Genomic DNA, 26,353 nt, shown 5'->3' on the forward strand with positions numbered 1-26,353 from the left:
TGTTCACACAGCCTTTCTGACAATCTCAATATGTATCCTACAATAAGAATTTCAGAACATTATGACTGCAATATGTTTCAAAGTCAATGTGGTTTGCATGATAAGGCTCATTTCTCTTCAACTCTTCTAATGTACATACTGTGCTTTCATGCTGGTTTTTTTTCCTGCCTGTATGTCTACATTTAACTCTTTACCTCCAAATAAAGAATGTCATCTCTGACCATGACTATATAAGAACAGCTCTTTTTTTAATCACTAGTTTCATTCGTGTTCTGTCAGCAACTTCAAAATGTACTGTGAATAAATCACTTAGGAGCATTTATCTAAAGAACTGCCATTCTCACTCCCCACCCCATACCTTGGTGTTTCATATCCATGTCATACTCCCAGATACTCTGGGTTCAGAAAGCAGCAGATGACTGTGTAGCATGTGAGGATACCTATCCATGGGACCAGAGAAAGGGAATGGATACAAGGGACATTAGGAGGGAACAGTCTTCAGGTTTTCATGACTGGAGGAATGGGAGAGGCTAGGGAGAAAGGAAAGAGTTCAACTTAAATCAGAGATTTCAAGCTGGGTGATAAAGAGAATCATGATACCACCAGCAGAGACAGAAAAGAAAAAAACTGGTTTTGAGAGCAAGATGATGCATTTCATTTTAGATATAGAATTTTCAAACTGATGACAGGATGTCCAAATAGAAACATCTGGCAGAAAACTGCAGATGTAATACTGTAGCTAAAAAGAAGGGTTGAGGCTGGAGATGGTAATGTGATCATTTTCATTTATGTAATGGTTATGTCATTATAATAGATGAGATATCTGAAGAGGAGGGAAGGGAGACAAAGCAGAGCATGTGGCTAGATCTTTAAGGTATGAAGAAGAAAAGCCAGTGAAAGAAAGAGGGAGGGATAAGGTAATCAGAGAAATTGGATAGGAACTGTAGTAGCTCAGAGTTACAGAAGTCAAAGGAGGAAGATAATCAAGAAAGTAGAGATTCAGTTGCATGAAGCAGTAGGAAAAAAAGACCAATGAAAATGAGGATCACAAAAACATCAGGTGCTTGCTTCATCAGCACATATACTAAAATTTGAATGATACAGAAGAGATTAGCATGGTCTCTGTGCAAGGACGACATGCAAATTCATGAAGTGTTCCATATTCATTAGGAAGCTATTGGTATGTTTTAGTAGAGCCAGATTTTAGGGTAATGAGGGAATGGGAAGATGGGTTATGACACCACCAGCAGAAATAGAAAAGAGAAGAATTGGTTTTGAGAGCAAAATGATACATTTCATTTTAGACATGGAATTTTCAAACTGTTGACAGGATATCCAAATAGAAACTGGCCAATAGAAATATAATGTGAACACATATGTAATTTAACACTTTCTATTAGCCATGTTATTATTTTTTTAAATCACTCTTCCCTTTAAAATCCTTGCACAGCTCTCCATTTATCCAGAATAAATCTAAACTCTTTGGTACACAAAGTCCTTCTAGGATAGTCTCTTACGCTTCCTCTAGCCCAGCCCCCAGCCTGCATGATGACACAGCCATATTGGGTTTCTGCAGTGCCTTACATGTGCCATGCTGTCTCACATCTCTGTATTCTTTCTCCTCTACCTGTAGTTCCCTGTTCCCCTGACCCCTGCCCCAGGATACCTTTCTATTCCTACTAATCCCTCAAGACTCAGCTTGTGTCACCTCCTCTAAATGCCAAATTCATTCTTCATTTTAACACTCTGCATATCTTTCTTACAGCATTAATCACTCAGCACTGTGGTTTCTGGAAGCAACCAAGATATCCTTCAATAAGTGAATGGATAAACATACTGTGGTACATCATACAATATACTATTATTCAGCGATTTTTAAAAAAATAAATGAGCTATCAAGTCACAAAAGACATGGGGGAAACTTAACTGTATATTGCTAAGTGAAAGAAGGCAGTCTAAAAAAGGTACACACTATTTGATTCCAACTATATGATATCCTGGAAAAGGTAAAACTATGAGGACAGGAAAAAGATTAGTGGTTTCCAGGCTTAGGGAAGGAATGGAGGGATGGTGGAACATAGGAGATTTGGGGGGTGATGAAACTATTTTGTATGATACTGTAATGGTGAACACATGATATTATACGTTTCTCAAAACTCAAGACTTTGTAAAAGTGAATCCTAATGCAAACCACAGACTTTTGCTAATAATAATGTGTCAATATTGGTTCAACAAGTGTAATCTAATTTAAGAGAAGTGAACTATTAACACAAGGCAGTATAAGAAGCCATAACATTTCAGAGGGCTGGATTACTAGAGGGCTTGTGTTAATAGTTCATTTCTCTTAGATTAGATTATACTTCCTTAAGAGCGGGAATCATATTTCTTTGTACTTTTGAATCAACAAAGGTGCCCGGCAGAATTCTACATTATAGGAATTATCTATCTATCTATCTACTCACTGACTCATGACTGAGAAGAAAAAAAACCTACCATGTTCATCAAGTTTGAGCTTTTCCTTTATTTGGAAGGTGAAAATATGCTACTTATCACCACCTTTTGACTTTCATAAACTGAATCCCTAATTCCTATTACAGAACTCTTATGTAATGTTAATTATAACATGTATATTCTTAGCTATTTTATCTATTATATTTCCCTGAAGACTGGCACATATTTTTTAAGCTTGCTGTTGAAACGGATTGAAAGGAAGTATGCTACACATATGACAGGACACACCTAGCAACTTTATGGCTTAAATTTTTTTTCTTAGGTTGGGGCAATCCAAATATTTTGTTTGATTAGCAACATTAGTAGATATTGTGGTTCAGAAGAATATGGCAATCATATATTTATTACTAGTTTGAACTGTTGTCCAATATAAAATACTACTATAAGTGAAGAGCCAGGGAAAGGCAGATGAGATGAGAAAGTGTCTTGACTGATTTAGTATTCTCCATTCAAAGCAAAAATAACATTTTGCTTCATGTTGACGATTGAATATACTCCACAGCCTCAAGCTAATATTGAATAGACTCTGCTGTTAATCCATTACATATGTTCAATGTAGTTAATCTTTTAAATATTGTATCGCTAAAAAAGCTCATCAGGGCTCATGAAATCAGACTAATTGAAGAAAAGCCTAACATGGTAAAAAGGTAGAGTGATAAATCATCTTAAATTAATCTTAATACCTAAAATATACAGAGTAATTACATGATACCTAGTTGACTTCTTCAGAACTTGCTTCAGTGAATAAATTTGAAATTGGCATACTTGTTGCTGTGTCCTTCTGAACTATATAAAGACCTATGGAAAGTTTGTTCTTATAAATCATGAGATGTAAATTCACTGAGTGTAGATTTCAGTGTGCATCTTAAAATTATTTCCTTTATTCATTTATTCACAAAAAATTCAAGCAGCCCTCTTTTTAAGACCTGGAGAAGTGAAAATATAAATTTATAAGAGCATAGTGACGCTTACCTAGAGATACTATGGCAGGGTTCCACCGTGGTTGCACTAAAAGGTAGTTTCTGTGAGTGGTAGACTAGAAAATAATCCAAAATCTTAGAGTAAGTCCCCACTCATGTAGATGCCAACAGCCTTCAGTTCCCTTCACCACAGACTTCCTAAAATTCCATGTATTGCAAAAATTCTAAAATCTTATCATGATACTAAATTGGGCATTCACTATCAAGCAACAAATTGTTCAAATGGCTAATCTGATTTTGTCTTTTAAAATTACTACATTTTCCACTTATTTTGAATACCAAAATGAAAGGAGTATGTATCACTCTGGCTCCTGGCAGAAGGAGATGGCTCACTCAAACTGTATAATTGAGAAGAATTTAATAGAGGCGCTATTTACAGAAATACGGGAAGGGCTAAGGGAAACCAGTTAGGGATAATGTTTTATTCCAGAGCTTGCAATTGTGAGAAGGTATAACTCTCCTGGATCTGATGTGTACAGGGAGAAGATGGCTACTAAAACCTGGAGAGGAAAGGGAACTTGACAGGATCAATAGCCTTTAAAATAGGAACCATTCAACCTATTGTGATCTAGCAGGGAGACTCCCTAGAGTATATATGTTCTGACCTCCCTCTCTAGGGAGATTGCCACTGGCTGAACACAATCAGAAGCCAGAGGGCAAATGTGTTGTTTGATACAATCCTTATAGGTAAGTCCCCAGGCACAGAGAAGGTTGGAAAAAAAAAAATAGAGAGTGAATCTGGAGAGCAAGTGGGAAATACTCAAGGTAGTAGGACTCTTGCTGCAGGTAACAGAAAATATAATCAAGCTAATCCAAGCAAACAAGGAAATTCATTAACTTACGTATCTTAAAAGTATAGGAGTAGCTCTATCTTCACGCCCAGCTCAGCTTGATCCAACATCTCAAAGGATGTCACTGGGATTCAGTGTCTTTCCATCTCTCAGCTCTGTTCTCCTCCATGCAGACTTCACTCAAAGCCTCCATGTGGTGGCAAGATATCTGATAGTAATTTCAGCTTGATATTCAGAAAAAAATACTAAATAATAATTTAATTTAATTTAACTAATAAAATTTAAAAAGGTGCTTTCAACACTTTAATCAGAGTTCCTGGGCTTGACTACTGTTGTCCTAAATCAAGTCACCTGCCCATTCCTAAGACAATCAATTTAATCATAAGTATTAAGCAAAATGATTGGTCTGTCCTGAGTCACATGCCTATCTTTAGACTCAATGCTACAGGACAAACACAGCCCAATGACAGAGAGTGGAGGAAGGGTGACCCCTTGGGTACTGTTACCAAAACTAGGAAAAATAGATGCTAGGCAACCAAAAAACAACAAATAACCACTAAAGCCTACAGTACTGTATTTGGAATCTGATTCTCTTCTTAGCTCTCAATTATCATGATGTTCAGGAATATATGAACCTACCAGTTTAGGCTAAGTAGCATTTAAAAATATGGTGACAACTTCTACCTTCTAATTTCCACATTTTATGCCAATAAAGACATGAAACAAATATTTATATTTATACATTTATATATAGATATATGTATATAAAACTTGCCATATGCAATAATTTGATTTGTTGTGTTATTAAATATTTCTATTGCCTTTCTTGATTTTATAAGCACTTACCACAACATAAGCATTCTGTTTAGGCTGCTAATCCCTGAAAAAAGAAAGCCATTTCTATTTTTGTTGTTAGTCATATTTTCTTCCCAAACTCCTTCTATTGGCATAGGAGGATGAATTAATGAGTCAATTTGATGTTAGTTATAAAATGACACTTTGGGCTATATTACTCTGAAAAGGAAGTGTACTTTCTTTCCCAAGACAAAAGGTTATGAAAACTAAAGATCACATAGTCACAGAAATTTAAACCTAGAAATGTACAAGTTATTTTAGGCATTAAGAACCAATGAAATCCATGGCCAAGCACTGTGGCTCACGCCTGTAATCCCAATACTTTGGGAGGCAAAGGTGGGTGGATCACGAGGTCAGGAGTTCGAGACCAGCCTGGACTGTATGGTGAAACCCCATCTCTACTAAAAATATTAAAAGTTAGCCAGGTGTGGTGGCGCAGGCCTGTAGTCCCAGCTACTCAGGAGGGTGAGGCAGGAGAATTGCTTGAACTCAGGAGGTGGAGGTTGCAGTGAGCCAAGATCGTGCCACCGCACTCAAGCCTGGGCAACAGAGCAAGACTCTGTCAAAAAAAAAAAAAAAAAACCAACAAAATTTAAGTGTCCCTAAATTAGATAGCATTTTATAATAAAATCTTGTATAAATGTAATTTCATGTCCCAAAGAAATTATAGTATGATGAGGTAACAACGGTAGAGCTGCTGTATTTTAACCAGGTATACTACTACATGAACTTGCAACCCACAGTGAATTTTTCCAAGTGAGTGGCAAGGAACTATTAGAACTGAGCTTAGATGTGTATTTTCCTTAAATCATCCTGATGTTTAGAGAAGAAAAGCTTTAACCAAGTAGACATAGTATTCCGTTCTCTCAGATCACACTGATACGGTAGATGGAGATTTTTATTGCAGCTGTGTATGTGCAGATAAGACAAAGTGAAGTACACAAGTATTTAATCATCACATCTTTAAAATGATAGAGAAGATCATTTCTTTTTAGCTATGATGCTTTTTTTTTTTACGTTTCCTTTCAATAAGATACCTACATATTACTTTCTAAATTGCTTACCTACACAAAGTGCATTAGCTTCACACGAATTTGTTGGCTGGTTTCATATTTCTCTACAGAAATAAGTACATTTCTAAACTTACTCAGTAATGAACCTAAAGCTACATGTTTAGAAAAGCAATTGGGGAGCAGGATATCTTTTTATTTTAGCCTGTTTAACAAGAAACAAACTGAGATGTACCAAAATGAAACAAAATGAGATGTAAAAAAATAAATAGTGCACTTAGCACTATTTAAGATTGCCTTCTTTTTGCCCTCTTCCTCTTCCCTAGTTGTTGCTGAGCTGGGAGTCTTAACTAAATGCCACCATGCCATCCTGATAGAGGTTGTGTACTTTGAATTTTAACTGGTCTCATTCTTAGGAGCTGGTATCTTTGGAGATCATGTCTCCCCACTGTGTTGATAATCTACTGAGATGTGGCAGCATTTTCTTCTGATCTTCCCACGTCTTCCCTAGGGGTTTCCTCATCCTGGCTGAGGAAACAAATAGGTCTCCTCTAAGTCTGTTGAGTTCCCCTTTCTCACCTATGTTCTGTGCCCTTTCTTTCTTGTGGCCACAGGGAAACATTCACGGCTTTTTTTCCAGTGTCCCAGGGTTGTCAGCAGGTATTCATTGTTCTAAAGCATCCCTTATGCATTTTCTGATTCATTTCTTTCAAGTTGCCACAGCATGGTAAACCTTGGCAAGCCTACTAGAGCTCCAGAGAGAAAGTGTAAGACACAGAGACTAGACCCATCAGAGGAAGACGGGGAGAAGGAATTTACCTCTACTGTCTTCCTTCCTTGTACTTGCACCAGAATTTATTCCAAGGCAGAAACCAAGAGAAAAAAACAATGCCTAAGTTATTTTTCCTTTCTTCCACCTCCATTCCTACTTTTTTTTTTTTTTTTTTAAAGACGGATTCTTGCTCTGTTGCCCAGGCTGGAGTGCAGTGGCGTGATCTCAGCTCACTGCACCCTCCATCTCCCAGGTTCAAGCGATTCTCCTGCCTCAGCCTCCTGAGTAGCTGGGACGAAAGGTGCACACCACCACACCCAGCTAAATTTTTGTATTTTTAGTAGAGAAGGGGTTTCACCATGTTGGCCAGGATGGTCTCAATCTCTTGACTTCAAGATCCGCCAACCTTGGCCTCCCAAAGTGCTGGAATTACAAGTGGGAGCCACTGCACCCAGCCTCAATTTTTATACATATTATAATAGCTCTTTAAAAGTCCAAGTCCATTAATTTTGCCTGTTTCTAGAACTGTTTCTATTAACGGATTTTTTAAACCCGGTTATGGATCACATTCTCATGGTTTTTTTTGCATGTCTAGTAACTTTTGATATCTATATATATATTGGATATGTTGAATTGCATTGTCTATTTTGAACCTTCCTTTTCAACCTTGTTAAGAATGGTCTAGAAGAGATTTTACTGTAAGGCTAGTTTTAGCCCTTCTTCTTAGGACTAAAACCAAAAAGGGGTATGGCCTTTTGGGGATCTCTAATGAATTGCCTGAGTGTTCCACAGGGTCTTTCCACCCTAGTTGTTCAGCCCTGTGAAATTCTGATACTTGTTCAGGTTATAGCTTCCCAGTAGTTGCTCTTTCCCTGGTCATTGTTCTTTGGTCTTGTGGAGTCTCACCCTATATTTGTGCAGATCAGTAAGCAAATACTCAAAAAGAACCTATGCAGATTTCTGGAGTTCTTTCCCTGCTTAGCTCTCTCCTCTTCGGTCTTCTACCCATAAATTTCAGCTGTTTGTGCCTCTTCAAACTCTAATATCTGTCTCATCATCTCAGCAAGGCTGCCATGCTCTGTCTGGGTTTCACCTCTCTGCACCTTTGCCCAATAAGTGCCTCTAACCAGAAAACTCGACAACAATAACAGTTATGTAGTTTATTTTTTTTTCTCTCAGACGGTGAAACCCTTCATGACCTGTTGTCCGATATCTGAAAGCAGTTGTTTCATATAATTTTGTTTCCTTTCTGTGGCAGGGGATTTGTTGATGGCGGAAGGGTTAGTCTTGTACCAGTTACTCAGTCATAGTTGCAATCAGGAGTCAAGGCTTTTGATTTTCTTCATGTATACTATTATTGACAGTCCCTAAAACAATAGTTACCCTTCTATGGTAAGTGCCCAACTGAGAAAAGGATCACCATTTAATCATGCAGACCAGGAAAAAAAAAATCAATAATTCCTAAGTCATGCTGCCATACCTTATCCCCAGTTGCCATGCATCTGCAAACCAGATTTGTCAAATTTTATTGCTACTGCAATGACTTTAATCCAGGTATGTGACGTGGTAAGATAGGGCTGGAAGACTGATTGACAATACAGGACAAAAGATAACTTACTGGAACAGAGGAAGAAGATGGGTACAGGAGCTAGAAATGACTTCCAGAGGAAAAAAAAAGGAACTAAATACTGTTCTTTTCTAATTAAACTGAAAAGAGTTCCTTAGGGAGCTGGTATTTGATCACTTCACGGTCTTCGGGAAAATAAAACATAGTGTGTGGAAAACAGTAAATGGATGCTAAAGTGAGGAAAATCTAAAAGAATTTTCATCCCTCCCTCCAAGACCTAAGATGTGACATGGTAGGGCTAGCCTTAGAGAGGAAGTGTGTCATATGCCCCAAGTGAACATGGGTCTTGCATGGATCTTAGAGAAACTGAAACGAACACCTATGATACAGTTTTAGGAAAACTGAAAGTTGCATACAACCTAAATGGACAATTCATATCACATATGAGTTCTCAGAACAGATAAGGCATCAATGTTTGAAAAAGACAAACAGTTTTGTAAAAGACAGACTTCCCAGAAAAATCTCAGCAGTGATACGCTGTCAATCCACTTAGTATTATCTACATCAAACATATTTTTGTTTAATCATTTTGAATAGAATCTATCACAAGAAAATCTGTCTCCCAGTTCAACTCTCTTGCTTCCATGAACACTGGGAAAAGAGTTTATGTAAACCAAGACTATTCTGTAAAACAAATATCCTAGTAAATGGTACAGAAATTTCACTGATACAGTTTGCACAACACTAGCTCCAAGGGTCCTACAGAGACTATTTTGTTATGCAATTTAGAAAATGAATTATCTTTAATTCAACCTAAAATAAAAGGTAATAGCAATGGCTTAGAAATATTTTAATTATACAGATATAGTCAAGGTGATATTTATTATTGTGAAATTATACTATTTTATTGTGAATTTTTTTCTTCCCTAAATCTTTAAATTATAAAAGGGTACTAGTTATTTTATTCTGTGGAGCTGATGGAAGCTTTAAAAAACAGTATACTTTTCCTTTCATATCCAACTCCATAGGTTTAGAATTAAGGAACATTCCTCAGGATGAAAGCAAAACACCAGCAATAACCACTCACACTATCTTTTTTCAACTGGGATTTTTCTATGATTTGTTCATTACTGAATTCCCAACACCTACAGCTATTTGAAACACGGAGATAGTCAAATAAACGTTATGTGAATTTCTGAGTTACAATTCTCATATTGATGCTAGTCACTAGGATGCCAATGAAAATGGATACAATAAATTCTGGATTATTGGCTAATAAAAAGTCTCAGGAAAAAAATAATAAAAACATAGCCAAACAACTTTGCTAACATAATGGTGTTTCTTTTGTTTGTTAGAGGTGAAATGTGGCCACAGAAATAGACATGAAATGGGTAACAGCAAAAATCTAGGCTGCCACAATTAGGAATGATCTTCGATAGCTCAGAAAAGGAAGTCACCTGGAGTCAATGACCCATGCAAAATCAGTCATCGCATGACCCCAAATTTTTTACTTAGTGCTCAACACATAAATTATTTTTCAGAAACCACCATGGAGGATAAGGAATATCTTTAAGTTCTAGAACTTGAAAGTGGCAAAATAAAAAAGCATTATAAGCTTAGAAATTTTGTTGATAAAGGCCTTTAAATGAACTTAAAGCAACTTTAGACCAAAAGACTATGAAATCTCTACCATTCATATTATAACTCTGATATAAGTAAGAAATGATGATGCAACTCAGATATTGGCTGTGTATAAGTGTGAAACCCAGTAGATTAAATGAGGCAGAATTTCTATACATTCCTAGTTACTTCAGCTGTTCCTCAAATCATGTGATCTCCAGCTGCTTCACCATCATGGGGTTGTAAGGCTTTAAATAGGCTTCATTGTCTTAAAATATGGCATTGAAGTAGGACATAATTGCAATGGTTAATTATATGTCCACTTGGCTGGGCCACGGTGCCCAGATATGTAGTCACACATTATTCTAAATGTTTCTGTGAGGGTGTTTGGGGGGTGAGATTAACATTTAAATTGATGAACTTTGAGTAAAGCACATTGCCCTTCGTCATCTGGGTAAGGCCTCATCCAGCTATCTGAAGACCTGAATAGAACAAAAGATTGACCTCCACCAAGAAAGAGGGCCATGCACCAGCAGATAGCCTTCAGACTTAAACTGCAGCATTAGCTTTTCCTCAGTCTCCAGCTTGCCAACCTACCCTGTATGTTTTGATTTGTCAGCCTCCTAAATCACATGAGCCAATTCCTTAAAATAAATTTCCTTCTAAATATACATATACCCATCTTATTGGTTCTGTTTCCCTGAAGAACCATAATGCAAGAAATATGCAGATATTTGTCCCATAAGCATGGACTACCACAAAGAGACTATCCCTAGTCACAGATACCCATTTTCCCCACTGGGTCACCACCACCAGAATGTGACTGCTCAAGGCCGTGCACACCACCTGGGTGGGGACCCCGCACACCACCTCTGTCTTCTGTTTTGATATCACCAACGGCATGTCTTCCATGGCAGGGCTCTTCAGTGGCAGCTTCAATTTAGGTTAAAAAGAAAGAGGGAAAAAAAGGAGTCAAACAGTACAGCCTTGGGGCTCCCAAAAAAGTAGCACCAGGCATTGAAACAGAAACACAAGGAGGCCCATTCAAAAGAGGCCAGGTGCAGTGGCTCATGCCTATCATCCCAGCACTTCAGGAGGCTGATATAGGACAATCGCTTGAGGCCAGGAGTTCGAGACCAGCCTGGCCAACACAGCGAGACCCCCCTCCCATCTCTACCAAAAAAAAATACAAAAAAAATGTAAAATCAGCCAGGTGTGCCTGTAGTCCCAGTTACTCAGGAGGCTGAGGGGGGAGGATCGTTTCAGCCCGGGAGGTCGAGGCTGCAGTGAGCCGTGATCACACCACTGCACTCCAGCCCAGGTGGCAGAGCGAGACCCTGTCCCTAAAAAATAAAACAGGAGCAGGGCCGCCTGTATAGACCGTGCCTGGGGCTTTCTGGGTTAGGGGATCGACTTGCACGTTCACACTGCCAGGCAGGGCAGTGACTTCCCACCCCTCGGCCTCGCCACCGCCCCGGCCCTGCAGCAGAGGGCCTAGGACCCCCACAGCACGTGGTGCCAAGGCCGGCCGGGCTACAGAGGACACAGTTGCCTGGGGAGGCCCGCAGGTACCCCTGCTTACGAATCCGGCCGGCATTAGATTCTTATAGGAGTGAATACCCTACTGTGAACTGCACGTGCAAGGGATCTAGGGTGCACGCTCCTTATGAGAATCTAATGCCTGATAATCTGTCACTGTCTCCCATCATCCCCAGAAGGGACCATCTAGCTGCAGGAAAATAAGCTCAGGGCTCCTACTGATTCCACATTATGGTGAGTTGTATAATTATGTCATTGTATGTTACAATGTAACAGTAATAGAAAAAAGAGCACAATAAATGTAATGCACTTGAATCATCCCAAAACCATCCCCACTGCCCCAGTCCATGGAAAAATTGTCTTCCATGAAATCGGTCCCTGGTGCCAAAAAGGCTGGGGATTGCTGACTCAAAGGTAACCTCTCCAGCCATCATTTGCTGTGTGTGAGGGATAGGGGGCTGGAGACAAAAAGGAAAATATATTACTTGGTTGAGTTCTCAGTATCTTCCTGTCTATTTTATATATTGGGCTTCCATTTTAAGAAAGTTAAAACAAAATTGAAAGCAGTTTTCAAATATACACACACATAGCAGCAGCCATATTCTCAATATATTTGCTATTAATCAGTTACATATTTACATATACATACATGTATATTTTATATATTATGTGTGTATGTGTGTGTGTGTATAAAGAAAGAGAGATTAAAGGGAGAAAGAAAAGGATGACAGGTAAGCAGAGTTTTTTATTGTCTTAGAAGAAATACACATGTAGAGGAAATGAAAGCATAAGAATACATAGTTTGATGAAATTAGTCATTAAAAATACCCAACAGGCTGCTTTTGTTCTTATTTTGGGCTCACAAACAAGCTTCTGACTGAAGATGGCTTTCCACAGGAGAATATATTGATACTTAATAAGAGTTTCTGATTCACAAAACATTTATAGTTCACCCTTAATACATTGTCAACGTGATTTCTAAATAAGTGTTTAATTTGGTTAGTGTGTATCAGTATGTCGAGCCTTACTTGAATTTCTGCACTTGAAAATCTAAGGATCAGTGTCCAGAACTCAATCTACCTCATGGAACTGCCACATTGAGACTTCCAAACAGTGATCAGCCCATCTCTCCCTGTGACTTCTGTGGCTGGTCCCTTTTCTAACTACAACTAAAGGAACTGTAAAGAATCTCATTCATTTGAAGAGACCAGCCACAGTAGGAAGCCACACTTACCAGTACTGCAATACAATAGGAAAATAACTTCATACTGATTTCATAGAAAAAGCAGCACACTGACTTAAAGAGAGACATGCAGTTTTAGCACCTGAACTGTTTTCATCATAGAACAATGAATGTTAAGGGTTAGATCTCAAAGTTCATCTCATCCAATCCCTTAGTTTTAAAGGTGGCAAGAGAGTCATGGAAGATTAGATTATTTACTCAAAATACAGCTGGGACTTCTGGGCTAAGCTCTTTCCACTGTAATAACTCCCTATTTCATAATTGCTCACATTCTTTCTTTTTTTTTTTTTTTTTGAGACAGAGTCTCACTCTGGTTGCCCGGGCTGGAGTGCAACAGCGTGATCTCGACTTACCGCAATCTCTGCCTCCTGGGTTCAAGCGATTCTCCTGCCTCAGCCTCCCGAGTGGCTGGGATTACAGGCATGCACCACCATGCCCGGCCAATTTTATATTTTTAGTAGAGATGGGGTTTCTTCATGTTGGTCAGTCTGGTCTCAAACTCCTGACCTCAGGTGATATGCCTGCTTCAGCCTCCCAAAGCGCTGGGATTACAGGTGTGAGCCACAGCGCCCGGCCCTCCACTCTTAATCTTCTTGCAGCTGTTGAAACTTCATATTCTTATTCTATGCAATGATAGGTAAATTTTAAAATGAAATTACGTTTGCAAAGAAATAAGACAAAACTTTCTCCCTTTTATTATGAGCAATAGGTATTTAATCAATTCCTACCTAGATAACAGCCAAAGTGATACTTTTATAATGAAAGTCATAATGCGCCCTCCTCCTTAAAACCCTGAAGCTACTCCCAACCACTAACAGTAAAAGCCAAGTTCTTGCAATGGCCTACAAAGCCCCATACCTCCATCCTCCATGCTCACTCTGTTCCTGCCACACCGTCTTCCTTGCTATTTCTCAAATACTTCAAATACCTTCCTGTCTCAGGACCCTTGCATTGGTTGTTCCCTCTGCCTGGAACTCTTTTCCCTCAAACAGGTTGAATGACTAACTCCTCATCTACTTCAAATCTTTGCTCAAATGGCACCTTCTTAATGAGATCTGCTGTAACTATTTAAAATTACCACACTCAGGCCAGGCGCGGCGGCTCACACCTGTAATCCCAGCACTTTGGGAGGCCAAGGAGGGCGGATCATGAGGTCAGGAGATCGAGACCATCCTGGCTAACACGGTGAAACCCCGTCTCTACTAAAAATACAAAAAATTAGCTGGGTGTGGTGGCGGGGAGCCTGTAGTCCCAGCTACTCGGGAGGCTGAGGCAGGAGAATGGTGTGAACCCAGGAGGTGGAGCTTGCAGTGAGCCGAGATTGACCCACTGCACTCCAGCCTGGAGCAAGACTCCGTCTCAAAAAAAAAAAAAAATTAAATAAATAAATAAATAATAATAAAAACTACCACACCCATCCCCCTGTACTTCTAATGCCCCTTACCCTGACTTACTTCTTTCTCTATAGGATCTATCACCTTCTAATACATACACTATATCATTTACTTATTTATTATATTTGTTACTCATCATATGTCTCCCTCCAGAATATAAACTCCATAGAGGCAGGGAGGTTGGTGTATTTTTTTCACTATTATATTCCTAACTTCCAAAATACAGCCTAAGCCTCAAATATTTATTAAATGAATAAATTAATGCATTTGGCAATTTGACCATTATGTCTACAGATAATCAAAGGCTATGTCTAATGTGGCCTAGATCAAAGTTAAATCATTTCCCTGATATACTGGATCTTCCAATGAATTCCATTAAGAAGGGCAATATACTAAGCCACTAATATATTTCTACTCCCCGAAATTCTCCTTTAGTGCTGCCATCAATAAAACAAAAAAGAATGTGTTTAATAATTAGAAGACGACCAATTGCTTTCATTTTAAAGGAATGTCTAAATTGCATTTAAAAAATCGAAGCAATCCAGAATGTATTGACAAAGAATACTATTTATTTAGCATTAAACTTTCAATTCTTTTGATGATAATCCTGACATGTTCTCTGATATAGCAGTCTGAGAAATTGCTACAAAACAAGAATCTAAGAATCTAAGAGGTGTGTGTGTGTATGTGTGTGTGTCTTTATGAGCAGTCATGACCAAGAACCTGATGATAAACACCTTAACCTATTCCATATCAGTATTACATACATCTTTTGACTTTCTTCTAACAATCATGATAGATTTAATCTGAAATATCTTCATTCTATTTCCTCATCCTTTTTGTAAACAAAGACAAACATGAAAGAAATGCTAGCTGAGACTAGCACTGCAGATGGTCACTACAACTGGTTAAAAGTTGCACATCTCCAGGAACACCACATACACTGAAGATGGATTATAGTGTATCACTACTCTGGCCCCTTGTCCTGGAGTTGTGCAATATTCACCTCTGGGTCTGTTTAGAACCATGTTGAATTGAAACTGAAATCAGTAATCTTTCTTTTTAGAAAAAAATAACTCAGGATTACTAAGTTAATCAATTCTGATGAGATATGAACTGATTTAAATTAAAATAATATCCTCAAAACATTTATCAGTCACTAAAAGGTGGAGACAGTGTTAGAGATAAAATTATCCCAAAATGACTGTATATAATAGGGTCACAGTTCCCCATCCCTAAATCCTTGTTTAGTTAGCAGGTTTTCTGGTGAAGGACATAAAACTGGATCCCATGATGATCTTACAGCACCCTCAAGTGGATTAGACTGACAATGTTTTTTTTCTTGAAGAAAGGTGTTGGTCTGTGATATGAAAAAGAAATAGAAGCTGGGAGAATCTTTTCAAACAAAAAGCTATTGGAATGAATGAAGATGTGCCAACTCTTATCAGAAGGGCTTGCCATTTTAATTATTCCTCTAACAACAGGGATAGATATTTGGCTGAGTCAGCCATATTTTCCATTTAGTATTCCTCACTCTTTCTTGAGTCACTTCAGGACAGCTTTGAATAGAGTGTTAAACATAGATAGCTACCTTATATGGTAGCAAATTTGTAATCTAAACCTTTTACACCATGTGCTTAGGAATGAAATCAAGTGGCCGCATTATGGGAGAAAAAAGAATTCAAGGTGATCTTTAGATAATAACATAATAACGAATATTTGTATTAGTCAGAGTTCACCAGAGAAACAGACAACAGGAGATACACATACACATACACACACACACACACACACACTATGAAGACTTAGCTCATACAATTATAGAGGATTATGGAGGCTAAGAAGTCTTGGGATCAGCCATCTGCAAGCTGGAGACCCAGGAAGGCTGCTGGCATAATGTAGTCTGAGTCCAAAGGCCAAGGAGAGCCAATGATATAAATCCTACTCTGAGGGCAAAAGAAGATGAAATGAGATGTCCCAGCTCAAACAGTGGGGCCAAAAAGGGGCACATTTTCCCTACTTTTGCCTTTTATTCTATTCAGGCAGGTCCTGAATTGATACTTTTTTTTTTTTTTTGAGACAGGGTCTCACTCTGTCACCCAGGCTGGGAAAGGCTCACTGCAGCCTCAACCTCCCAAGCTCAGATGATCCTCCCACCTCAGCCTCCTGGGTAGGTGGAACTACAGGCATGTGATACCACACCTGGCTAATTTTTGTATTTTTGGTGGAGACAGGGTTTTGCCATGTTGCCAATGCTGGTCTCAAACTCCTGGGCTTAAGCAATCCGCCCTCCTGGCCCTCCCAAAGTGCTAGGACTACAGCCATGAGCCACAGATCCTGGCCCCTCAATGGATTTGATGATGACCAACTACATTGCGGAAGGCAATCTACTTTACTGAGCCCACCAATTCAAACGCTAATGTCATCTGGAAACACTCTCACAGACACACCCAAAAACAGTCTTTAACCAACTATCTGGACATCCCCTGATCCAGTGAAGATGACACATAAAATTAACTACAGTTTGAGCATCCCTACTCCAAAAATCCAAAATCCAAAATGCTCCAAAGTTGGAAACTTTTTGAGCACTCATATGATGCCACAAGTGGAAAATTCCACACCTGACCTCATGTGGTAGATCCCAGTCAAAATGTAGGAATGTGACACCATGTTTACTCAGCGTCCCAAGAGGAAAATAAAATTACCTTCAAGTTGTGGGTATAAGGTACATACAAAACATAAATGAATATTTTATTTAGACTTGAATCCCCAAGGTATCTCATTATATATATGCAATTATTCTAAAATCTCAAATTCAAAACACTCTGGTCCCAACCAGTTCAGATAAGGGATACCTGACCTATGTCATAATTTTTTAAAATAAAATAAATTCCATACATATATTTTAAAGCTACATCCTTAAAGAGCATGGTTTCACTGACCCTCTAAATGGCACGGTATTGTAGAAAGAGTACTAGATACACAGTTAGACAACATGTATTCTAAAGTTAGTTTTTGAAAAACAAAAGCATGTATTAACCTCTCCATATTTGTTTCTTCATTTTTAAAATGACAGAGTAGAAAAAGCAGAGGCTACTAGTTGCTGGCTTCTTAGTGTATTAGTCAACACCTTTGGTTCCAAACTACAGATTTCCTCCATCTCGCTTAAGCAACAAAAAGGGACTATTTTCAGGAAAATAAAGAGAGTAATTGGAGAAGAACAAAGTTGGAGAACTGGCACTACCTGACTTCAAGACTTACTATAAAGCTATAGTAATTAAGACAGTGTGGTATTGGCAAAAGAATAGAGAAGTAGATCAATGGAACAGAATAAAGAGCCCAGAAATAGACCAACATAATACATAAGTACCGTCAACTATCTTTAACAAAAGTAAAAAGGCACTACAACGGAGAAAAGAGATACTCTTTTCAGCCAGTAGTGCTGGAACAACTGGACATCCATATGCAAAAAAAATGAATCTATACACAGGTCTTAACATCCTTCACAAAATTAACTCAAAATGGATTATAGATCTAAATGTAAAATGCAAAACTATAAAACTCTTAGAAGATAACACAGAAGAAAATCTAGATGACTTTGGGTTTGGTGATGACTTTGGGTTTGGTGATGACTTTTTAGATACAATACCAAAGTCATGATCCATAAAAGAAAAAAAAACTGATAAGCTGGATTTCATTAAAATTAAAAATTTCTACTCTGCAAAAGATACCACTGGGAGAATATAAAGATAATCCACAGGCCAAGACAAAATATTTGCAAATATATGTATATACACACACAAAAAAAACTCTTAAAACTCAACAATAAGAAAACATACAACCCAATTAAAAAATGGGCCAAAGACCTTACAGACACCACACCAAAGAAGATATACAGATGGCAAATAAGCATATAAAAAGATGCTCCACATCATATATCATCAAGGGAATGCAAATGGAAAAAACAATGAGATACCACTACACATCTATTAGAATGGCCAAATTTCAGCACCCTGACATCAAACACCAGTGATGATGTGGAGCAACAGGAACTCTCATTAATTGCTGATGGGAATGTAAAATGGTACAGCCACTTTGAAAGACAGCTTGGTGCTTTTTCACAAAACTAAACATACTCTTACCACACAACCCAGAATTTCCACTCCTATGCAAAAGAGTTGAAAACTTATGTTCACCAACAATATGCACATGTATGTTTATAGCAGCTTTGTTCATAATTGCCAAAACTTGGAAGAAACCAGTATATCCTTCAATGGGATAATGGATAAATTGTTTTATAAATCCAGCAAATTGAATACTATTCAGCACTAAAGATAAATGAGCTATCAAGCCATGAAAAGACATGGAGGAAACTGAAATGCATATTACTAAGAAGCCAGTCTGAAAATGCTATATACTATATGATCTCAGATACATAACATTCTGGAAAAGGCAAAAACACGGACACAGTAAAAAAATCAGTAGTTGTCAGGGGTTCCAAGGAGATAAAGAATAGACAGAGCACAGAAGATTTTTAGGGTGGTGAAACTACTTTGTAATACACTATAATGGTGAATATGTCATTACACATTTGTCCAAGCCCACAGAATGTATGACACCAAGAATGAAACCTAAGATAAACTATGGACGTTGGATGATAGAGAGGTGTCAGTGTAGGTTCATCAATTTAACAAATGTACCACTCAGGTGGGGGATATTGATAACGAGGGAGGCTATGCATGTGTCGGGGCAGGGGATACATGAGAAACTTTTTACTTTCTCCTCACTTTTGCTTTTAACCCAAAATTGCTCTAAAAAAATAAAGTCCATTTTTCCTAAAAAGAAGAGAGCCTTTAAAAGACACTGAAAAATTAAAGTTAGAAGTATCATAATAGATTTCTAGGACCTTATTTGGTACCCACCATCCCTGACACACACACTCCAACCTTAACCCCAGCTAAAGATGAGGCCTTGTTGAAACTGTTGGCATCAGGATCAAGAACCAGAAACAATCTATCTATAAATATTTCTCATAAAGTCATGGATTATTTGTAGATCCTTAACAATTGGTTATAAACGTTTTCGGAATGTAAAAAAAGACTTTATCTTTTGCAGATTATGTCACTAGCTGCACAAGTTATTTGTGGAAACTTGGGAGATCCAAGAAAAGCTACAATGAGATATGCTGCTTCTCCCACTTCTTTATGTGGCTACCTTGTTTCACCTAAGTTTCTGTGTTCTTTGCTAAAGAAATCAGGAATTTACTTTGTGTGTGTGGGTGTATGTGTGTGTGTTGTACCCACAGAGAGGCACCAGGGGTTTCTTCCCACCAATCTATAGCCTACCTGAAATGACACGCTTACATAACCAAATGTCTATAATTAAAATATCCCTACCTACCTCCATTTCACACTTGCTGTCTCCAGAATGTATCTTGCTTTTTCACACCTCTACTTCTTTAATTATATTGCCCTCTGTGCCTGGACTGCACATAGTTGCCTCCCCCTCTCTCCTCTTACCCCCAGCAACTCCCACTACCTCACTTGACAGAGAAGAGGAATCTATGCAGACACCCTAGTAGGTGTCCACAATAGCACTTACCACTGTGCCATATTTGTTTCTTCTTATGTCTAATCCTGTGTTGGACTGTGAGCCATTCAAGAACCAAAGTTGTTTTCTTCACCTTTATATCTCTAGGGTCTAGAGTGTTTCTTAAATAACGTACATATGTGTTTATTTAGAAACTGAATTTAACATTTACAATAAAAATAGGCACAGGAACCAAACATCAAAGTTCTGACTGCTTTAGATGTCCTGCCTTCTTCCCCCAACCCCATCCCACACTTTCCCCGTCCCTCTCCTCAACATATTCATTTAGTTATTTATATTGCTTAATCTGGAAAAGTTTCTCGAAAAAGATATTTTTTAAGGTAAGGCAAGAAGTAAAAAAGAAAAACAGTATTTTCTTCGTCACCCACTTGAGAGGCCCCACATGTGGGACTAGGTTTTCTAAAATGAGAAGCAAAGCTAGTCTCATTTCCTTTCCTCACTCCCTCCAATCCCATGTCAAGGATCCAGTGCCCTGTCCCCTTCAAAGTCAAAGGGGTGTCTGTCTCAAAAGAAAATGAACTCAAATACACCTGTAATTGTAAAAGGCTTTATCCTCTGCAATGGGAGTAGTATTCCGGAAGTAAAGACTAAGACTGCCTTTGGCACCCAACTAATGTGGCTACTTCCACATAAGGAACTAACCAAAGACAGAAAATCCCACGCTCAGTTTTGAGTACATTTGCTTAAAGTTCATTTCTTCTGTCACTACTATACGAAAAATGCCACTCTTGATAAATGCTGTTTACCCCCTAAAAGGAGCTGCTTTCTATGTTCACGGCCATTTTAGATGTTCAAGGTATGAGGTGGGGGAGGGTTATCCTAGCGTTGGAATTTGGAAGAAGTATAGACAGATCCCATAGCGATAAAACCATGTGCTACTAAAGAATGGCCTCAGAAGGTGACATTCCCAGGCTAAGTAACACTATTTGGCGTCTGGTTCTCAGACACCGGTTTCTTAGTCCCTCCAAAAAATGAGGTCCTTGATCACAGATTGACTCTAACACAAATCATATATCTATCAAGATGTCTATAATAATTTTTAGTGGTCAGCTTTCCTTTTCAGTGACAGCACTCTTTCCTAAAAACAACCATTCTCGGAGTTATGGCTTAAAACAAGTCAGTCTGTACCATTTATTAAAGTTGATATGCCTATAGAAGCTTGAAATTTACTTATTTATTTATTTATTGAGACGGAGTCTCCCTCCGGCGCCCAGGCTGGAGTGCAGTGGCGCAATCTCGGTTCATTACAACCTCCGCCTCCAGAGCTCAAGAGATTCTCATGCCTCAGCCTCCCGAGTAGCTGGGACTACAGGCATGAGCCACCAGGTTCGGCTAATTTTTGTATTTTTAATAGAGACGGGGTTAGGCCATGGTGGCCAAGCTGGTCTCTGAACTCCTGACCTCAAGTGATCCGCCCTCGGCCTCCCAAAGTACTGGGATTACAGGTGTGAGCCACCACGCCTAGCCCAAATTTATCTTTTACAGTTGCATTCTTGTTTGTTGCATTTTCTCAAGTCTCAATAAACTGTTTACCTATTTGCTTGGGTATTCCACAAAACAGCATGGCGATATCGATTATGTTCTGGGCTAGATCTCCTATACAAAAGTAGTAACACAGTGAAGGGCAAGTTGATTTCCTCAAAGACACATGGTGGGAAGTGGGGAGACTAACTGCCACCGTTTATTTCTGTTCAAGAGGACTATACTGAACTATTTACACTGAACATATTTAATGGTACAAATTTTATACTGGAATAAAACGAAGCTACATGATCTCAAAATTAGGGTTAGTTAGACCTTCTATATGATAAAATACTCAATCCAGCAACTCTGCCTGAGAAGATCAATTAATACTTCATTTGGAATCCTGACTCTAGCCTCTTACTAGCTGTGTGACATTGAGCAATTTACTGGGACTCTCTGAGCATGTTTCCTCATTTTCTAAAATGAAAAAGTACAATAGCTACCATAGTGGTTAGGTTCTCAAGTCAATAAGTAAGGGGATGGGGGATCTAAGTTGAAATTCCCTTTGAAAATCACTTGAATTGTCCATAAGAACAGTATATTGACTTTTGCATACATATCACTATACAGTAAGTCCCACAGACACTAAATTTTGAGCAACCATTGAGATAAACCAAACAAGAAATGCATGTGTTCATTAGTTATTGTAAAACTTGAACGGCATATGCACATGTGGAGACATTAAAGCCATCCTGGTTTTAGAATTCACAATCACTAACAGCAAATGGGGTATGGATGGAGAACACCACTCCACGTGCTTAACAAATGTCCGTGTCCTTCCTTTCTTCTGCCCTTTAAACCACCTGGAAACCTTCCCGGAGCAGCCGGTTGAATGGGGTTACGCCAGAGACATAGGCATTGATTTACGCAGAGAGTACTTCGAGGGAAGAAGCTTGGAGACTCGTATAGGGTTCTTACCCTGGCACTCACACTTAGAAGCACCTTGATGAATACGAAAAGGAATTATTATTTACCCTAGATTACAGCTCGAGCTATTTCGACGTAATAACGATCCCACGTACACTTTAAAAAGCAAACTTTTCACATACATCACTTCCTGGAAGCCCTAGACAGCCTTTAGCCCAAGCAATGCTGAGCCCAATCCTTCGGCCTTCCGTAGTCTCGCTCGGTTTCGCGAGACCGAGGCTGAGCTCCGCCGCGCCGCCGTGGGGGCGGCCCCAGAACACTTCCGGGTGTAACTGGTTGTGCTGTCTGTGCACTTCTGGCAGCCTCCAGACGGTTTCTTCCGCTTCCGGTACCACCCGGCTCAAGTAGCGGACACGGAACCGGGGACTATCAGCCCATTGGCCTCCGGGCCTTGCAGTCTCTAGCCATGGATCGGGACCTTCTGCGGCAGTCGCTAAATTGCCACGGGTCGTCTTTGCTCTCTCTACTTCGGAGCGAACAGCAGGACAATCCACACTTCCGGAGCCTCCTGGGGTCGGCCGCCGAGCCAGCCCGGGGCCCGCCGCCCCAGCAGCCGTTGCAGGGCAGGTAATGAGACGTTGGTGCCACTGCGCCACGGGAGAGGGGACGCAGCTCTGGCAGCCACTACCGCAGCCCCGGGTTTACGTCTAGAGGAAGTGGAGCCGCGGCCGTGAGCACAGGAGGATCGCGTGCTGGTGTCTTGGGCTGGGTGGACGGGGGGCGCTCCTGGGTTGTGCAATGCGGGATGCGGGCTGAACTTTTTCTCTGGCGCTGCTTGGTAGAGGCGCAGATTCCTTAGCTAAAATCCCTTGAGCTTTCCTCTCTGAGTTGGAGGCGTCACTTTTTAAGTTTCCCCGCTCTCCACCTCCAGGTTGATTAATGAGGGAATGCCTAGTTAAAACTTTTTCTCTGAGGTTGTACGGTCTGGAGCTTAGGATGGAGCGGAATGGGCGATGAAAGCCATAAGCAGAAGGTTAGAAGTAAAGAGGCTTTGCAGATAACCCAATTTTTATATATATTTTTTCTTTTTAAGAAAAGAGAAGAGAGTTGACAACATCGAGATACAGAAATTCATCTCCAAAAAAGCGGATCTGCTTTTTGCACTTTCCTGGAAATCAGATGCACCTGCAACTTCTGAAATTAATGAAGACAGTGAAGGTGAGTTTAGCCTTAAAACCTTTAAGATTGCGGTTCGGTTTAACAGTACTTCAGGTGAAACGGAACTCAAAACTATCGTTAGTGATTTTGTTAATTTTTTTTTTTTAGATCATTATGCAGTCATGCCACCTTTAGAGCAATTCATGGAGATACCTAGTATGGATCGGAGAGAGCTGTTTTTCCGAGATATTGAGCGTGGTGATATAGTGATTGGAAGAATTAGTTCTATTCGGGAATTCGGTTTTTTCATGGTGTTGATCTGTTTAGGAAGTGGTATCATGAGAGATATAGCCCACTTAGAAATCACAGTAAGTTATTTTTGTTACTTGGATTGCTTCTGTTTTTGTTAACTCATCTCAATGCAAGAATTATATCTTTGCATGCAGTTGTGCTCAAGTATACCTGCCAAGATACTTTTGGAAGTTAAATGTTAATTGGAGAAAAATAGTTTAAAAAAATTAGTGAAAGTTACCCAGTTTCTCCCTCCATTTCTGGTTTTTGGGATTTTTTGAATTTAAACTGGTTGGCAGGCACAGTGTCCTTTTCTAAATGCTCAAAGAGGTACCAGTGGATGTGGTGAGGTTGATTGATATTCAGACTTATTTCTTGTAGTTGAACATATGTATTCTTAATTAGTTAATATTTGGCATTGTATATTTTCATGTGGATAATTTGGAGAGAAGTTTCATTTATATATTTACAATAATTAAATGTAAGTGGTTTGTACATTATATTAAGATACTTTGCCCAAGATGGATAGTCCTGAATTTAAACTAATGTGTCACGATAAAAGATTGGGTATTTCCCATCTATCCAGGCAGATAAAAAGGAAGAAAAGCAGAAGGTATTACAGACTGGATAACAGACAAAAACTTTGGAGAATTCGCATTTCATTTTCACTGGAATCCTTATACCTTTTAGACAAATTTTAGTTTGTTTTTGATGCATGTTGTATAGTGTCAGAAGCCATCATATTTGGTTCCTAAACTAATGGAAAGTTTCATGAGATTTTAGTTTTTTAACTGAACCAGCAAACATATTTTACTGTGTTTGGACACGGAAATTACTTTTAACTAAATCCTTATTTAAATTTTTACTTTAGGTTGTTCAACTACTAGCTGTTTCATACCAAACAACTAAGACAAAAGAAGACATTGTTCTTATCAAAGCTTGAAATGTCTGGTGTTTTAAAATACTTGTCATTACAGGCTCTTTGTCCCTTAAGAGATGTGCCTTCTCACAGTAATCATGGGGATCCTTTATCATATTACCAAACTGGTGACATCATTCGAGGTGATTAGTTTCATCATACTAATAAAAAAGTAATGATTGTTGAATTTTTGTTTTTATTAATTTAGAAAAATACAGTCTAAGAGGGTAGTGTTTGGGAAAGTTCATATTTTTTATGTTAGTTTACCTTTTCTTACTAATCAGCTTAGTTCTCTTTTTTTTTCTTAAGCTGGAATCAAGGATATTGACAGATACCATGAAAAGCTAGCAGTATCTCTGTATAGCTCTTCTCTTCCACCACACCTATCTGGTATTAAATTAGGTGTAATTAGCCCTGAAGAGCTTCCTTTATACTACAGGTAATTTATCCGTATTATTTCAACAACAGTTTATTACAAAACTCTCTTGGATTGAGGAATACCACATTTTTATAACAGTTAAATTACTTCAGACTTGGTAAAAGGAAACCGTATCTAATATTGCCACACCATCTTATGCAAAAAATGGAATTAGTATTTAAACCTCAAATGATATTATTTCTTTACTAGAAATGGAATGTCAAATTAGCCATTTTACAATTTTTGTGTTTGTATTTTCTTTTTTTAAGGAGAAGTGTTGAACTAAATAGCAATTCTTTGGAGTCCTATGAAAATATCATGCAGAGTTCCTTGGGATTTGTTAATCCAGGAGTAGTCGAATTCCTTCTAGAAAAACTAGGAATAGATGAATCTAATCCACCATCTTTAATGAGAGGCCTACAAAGGTATAGTACATTAGTATTACTCTTAGGTGGTGAGGGGAGTGGTGGTAAGCTCAGAGGCTGCGTTTAGCTGAAGGACGTATTTGACCATCCTAAGCCACCTAGTAGCAGGCATATGCCAAAGGTTGAATGAACCAGGTGATCCCATCTTCTGGACTGGACTGTCTTATCAGTGATTAAGATGTGTACCATGTAACCAAGTAGAGAAGGATGCAGAAACTTTTTATAAGAATTTTGTGTGTATGCTAAAGAAAAATACTGGTTTTTTTTGTTTTTGTTTTTGTTTTTTGAGACGGAGTCTCACTCTGTCACCCAAGCTGGAGTGCAGTGGCGCAATCTCAGCTCACTGCAAGCTCCGCCTCCTGGGTTCACGCCATTCTCCTGCCTCAGCCTACCAAGTAGCTGGGACTACAGGTGCCCGCCACCACGCCTGGCTAATTTTTTTTTTTTTTTTTTTTTTTTGATTTTTAGTAGAGACGGGGTTTCACCGTGTTAGCCAGGATGGTCTCAATCTCCTGACCTCGTGATCTGCCCGCCTCGGCCTCCCAAAGTGCTGGGATTGCAGGCGTGAGCCACCGCACCTGGCCAAGAAAAATACTGTTTAACAATAATAATCATTTCAAAAGTTCAAAGATTTTGGTGTGTAAATAGAATGCAAATTTCTTGCTTGGGATTCATACTTTCACTGTCGAGTGCCTGTCAAGCAGAGTTAAGTATAGTTACTTAAAAAATATTTGTGGTTTAACTTTTTAATTTTTATTTTCTTTAATAGCAAAAATTTCTCTGAAGATGATTTTGCTTCTGCATTGAGAAAAAAACAATCTGCGTCTTGGGCTTTAAAATGGTATGAAGACTGTCTTTC

At 38.9% G+C, this 26,353-nt stretch overlaps 1 protein-coding gene, 1 long non-coding RNA gene and 1 other non-coding gene across 7 annotated transcripts in view; 2 read left to right on the forward strand and 1 right to left on the reverse strand.

Moving 5' to 3' along the window:
* Positions 1-22,603, reverse strand: LOC129058740 (uncharacterized). Its single transcript, XR_008524074.2, has 3 exons — positions 22,391-22,603; positions 13,242-13,511; positions 1-4,506 (listed from the first exon to the last, which is right to left on the reverse strand). It is a non-coding gene; the product is annotated as an uncharacterized LOC129058740 (long non-coding RNA).
* Positions 1,061-1,167, forward strand: LOC112132818 (U6 spliceosomal RNA). The gene has a single exon (XR_002914538.1). It is a non-coding gene; the product is annotated as a U6 spliceosomal RNA (small nuclear RNA).
* TTC14 (tetratricopeptide repeat domain 14) overlaps positions 22,603-26,353 on the forward strand; it is a 16,198-nt gene continuing 12,447 nt past the window's right edge. For 3 of the 5 annotated variants that reach the window (XR_010139315.1, XM_002814320.6, XM_054553039.2), the window contains exons 1-7: positions 22,750-22,910; positions 23,377-23,501; positions 23,610-23,809; positions 24,710-24,794; positions 24,961-25,090; positions 25,339-25,494; positions 26,264-26,335. Coding sequence is in view for 4 of the 5 variants with exons in the window: in XM_002814320.6 (XP_002814366.2) it covers positions 22,750-22,910; positions 23,377-23,501; positions 23,610-23,809; positions 24,710-24,794; positions 24,961-25,090; positions 25,339-25,494; positions 26,264-26,335 (929 nt within the window). In the remaining variant the exon portion in view is untranslated. Of the gene's footprint in view, positions 22,911-23,376; positions 23,502-23,609; positions 23,810-24,603; positions 24,795-24,960; positions 25,091-25,338; positions 25,495-26,263; positions 26,336-26,353 lie in introns of those variants that run through there. The other 2 variants (XM_009239578.4, XM_054553040.1) reach the window with 2 other exon arrangements.

The sequence above is a fragment of the Pongo abelii genome, chromosome 2 (assembly GCF_028885655.2).
Source record: "Pongo abelii isolate AG06213 chromosome 2, NHGRI_mPonAbe1-v2.0_pri, whole genome shotgun sequence".
NCBI classification, from domain to species: Eukaryota; Metazoa; Chordata; class Mammalia; order Primates; family Hominidae; genus Pongo; species Pongo abelii.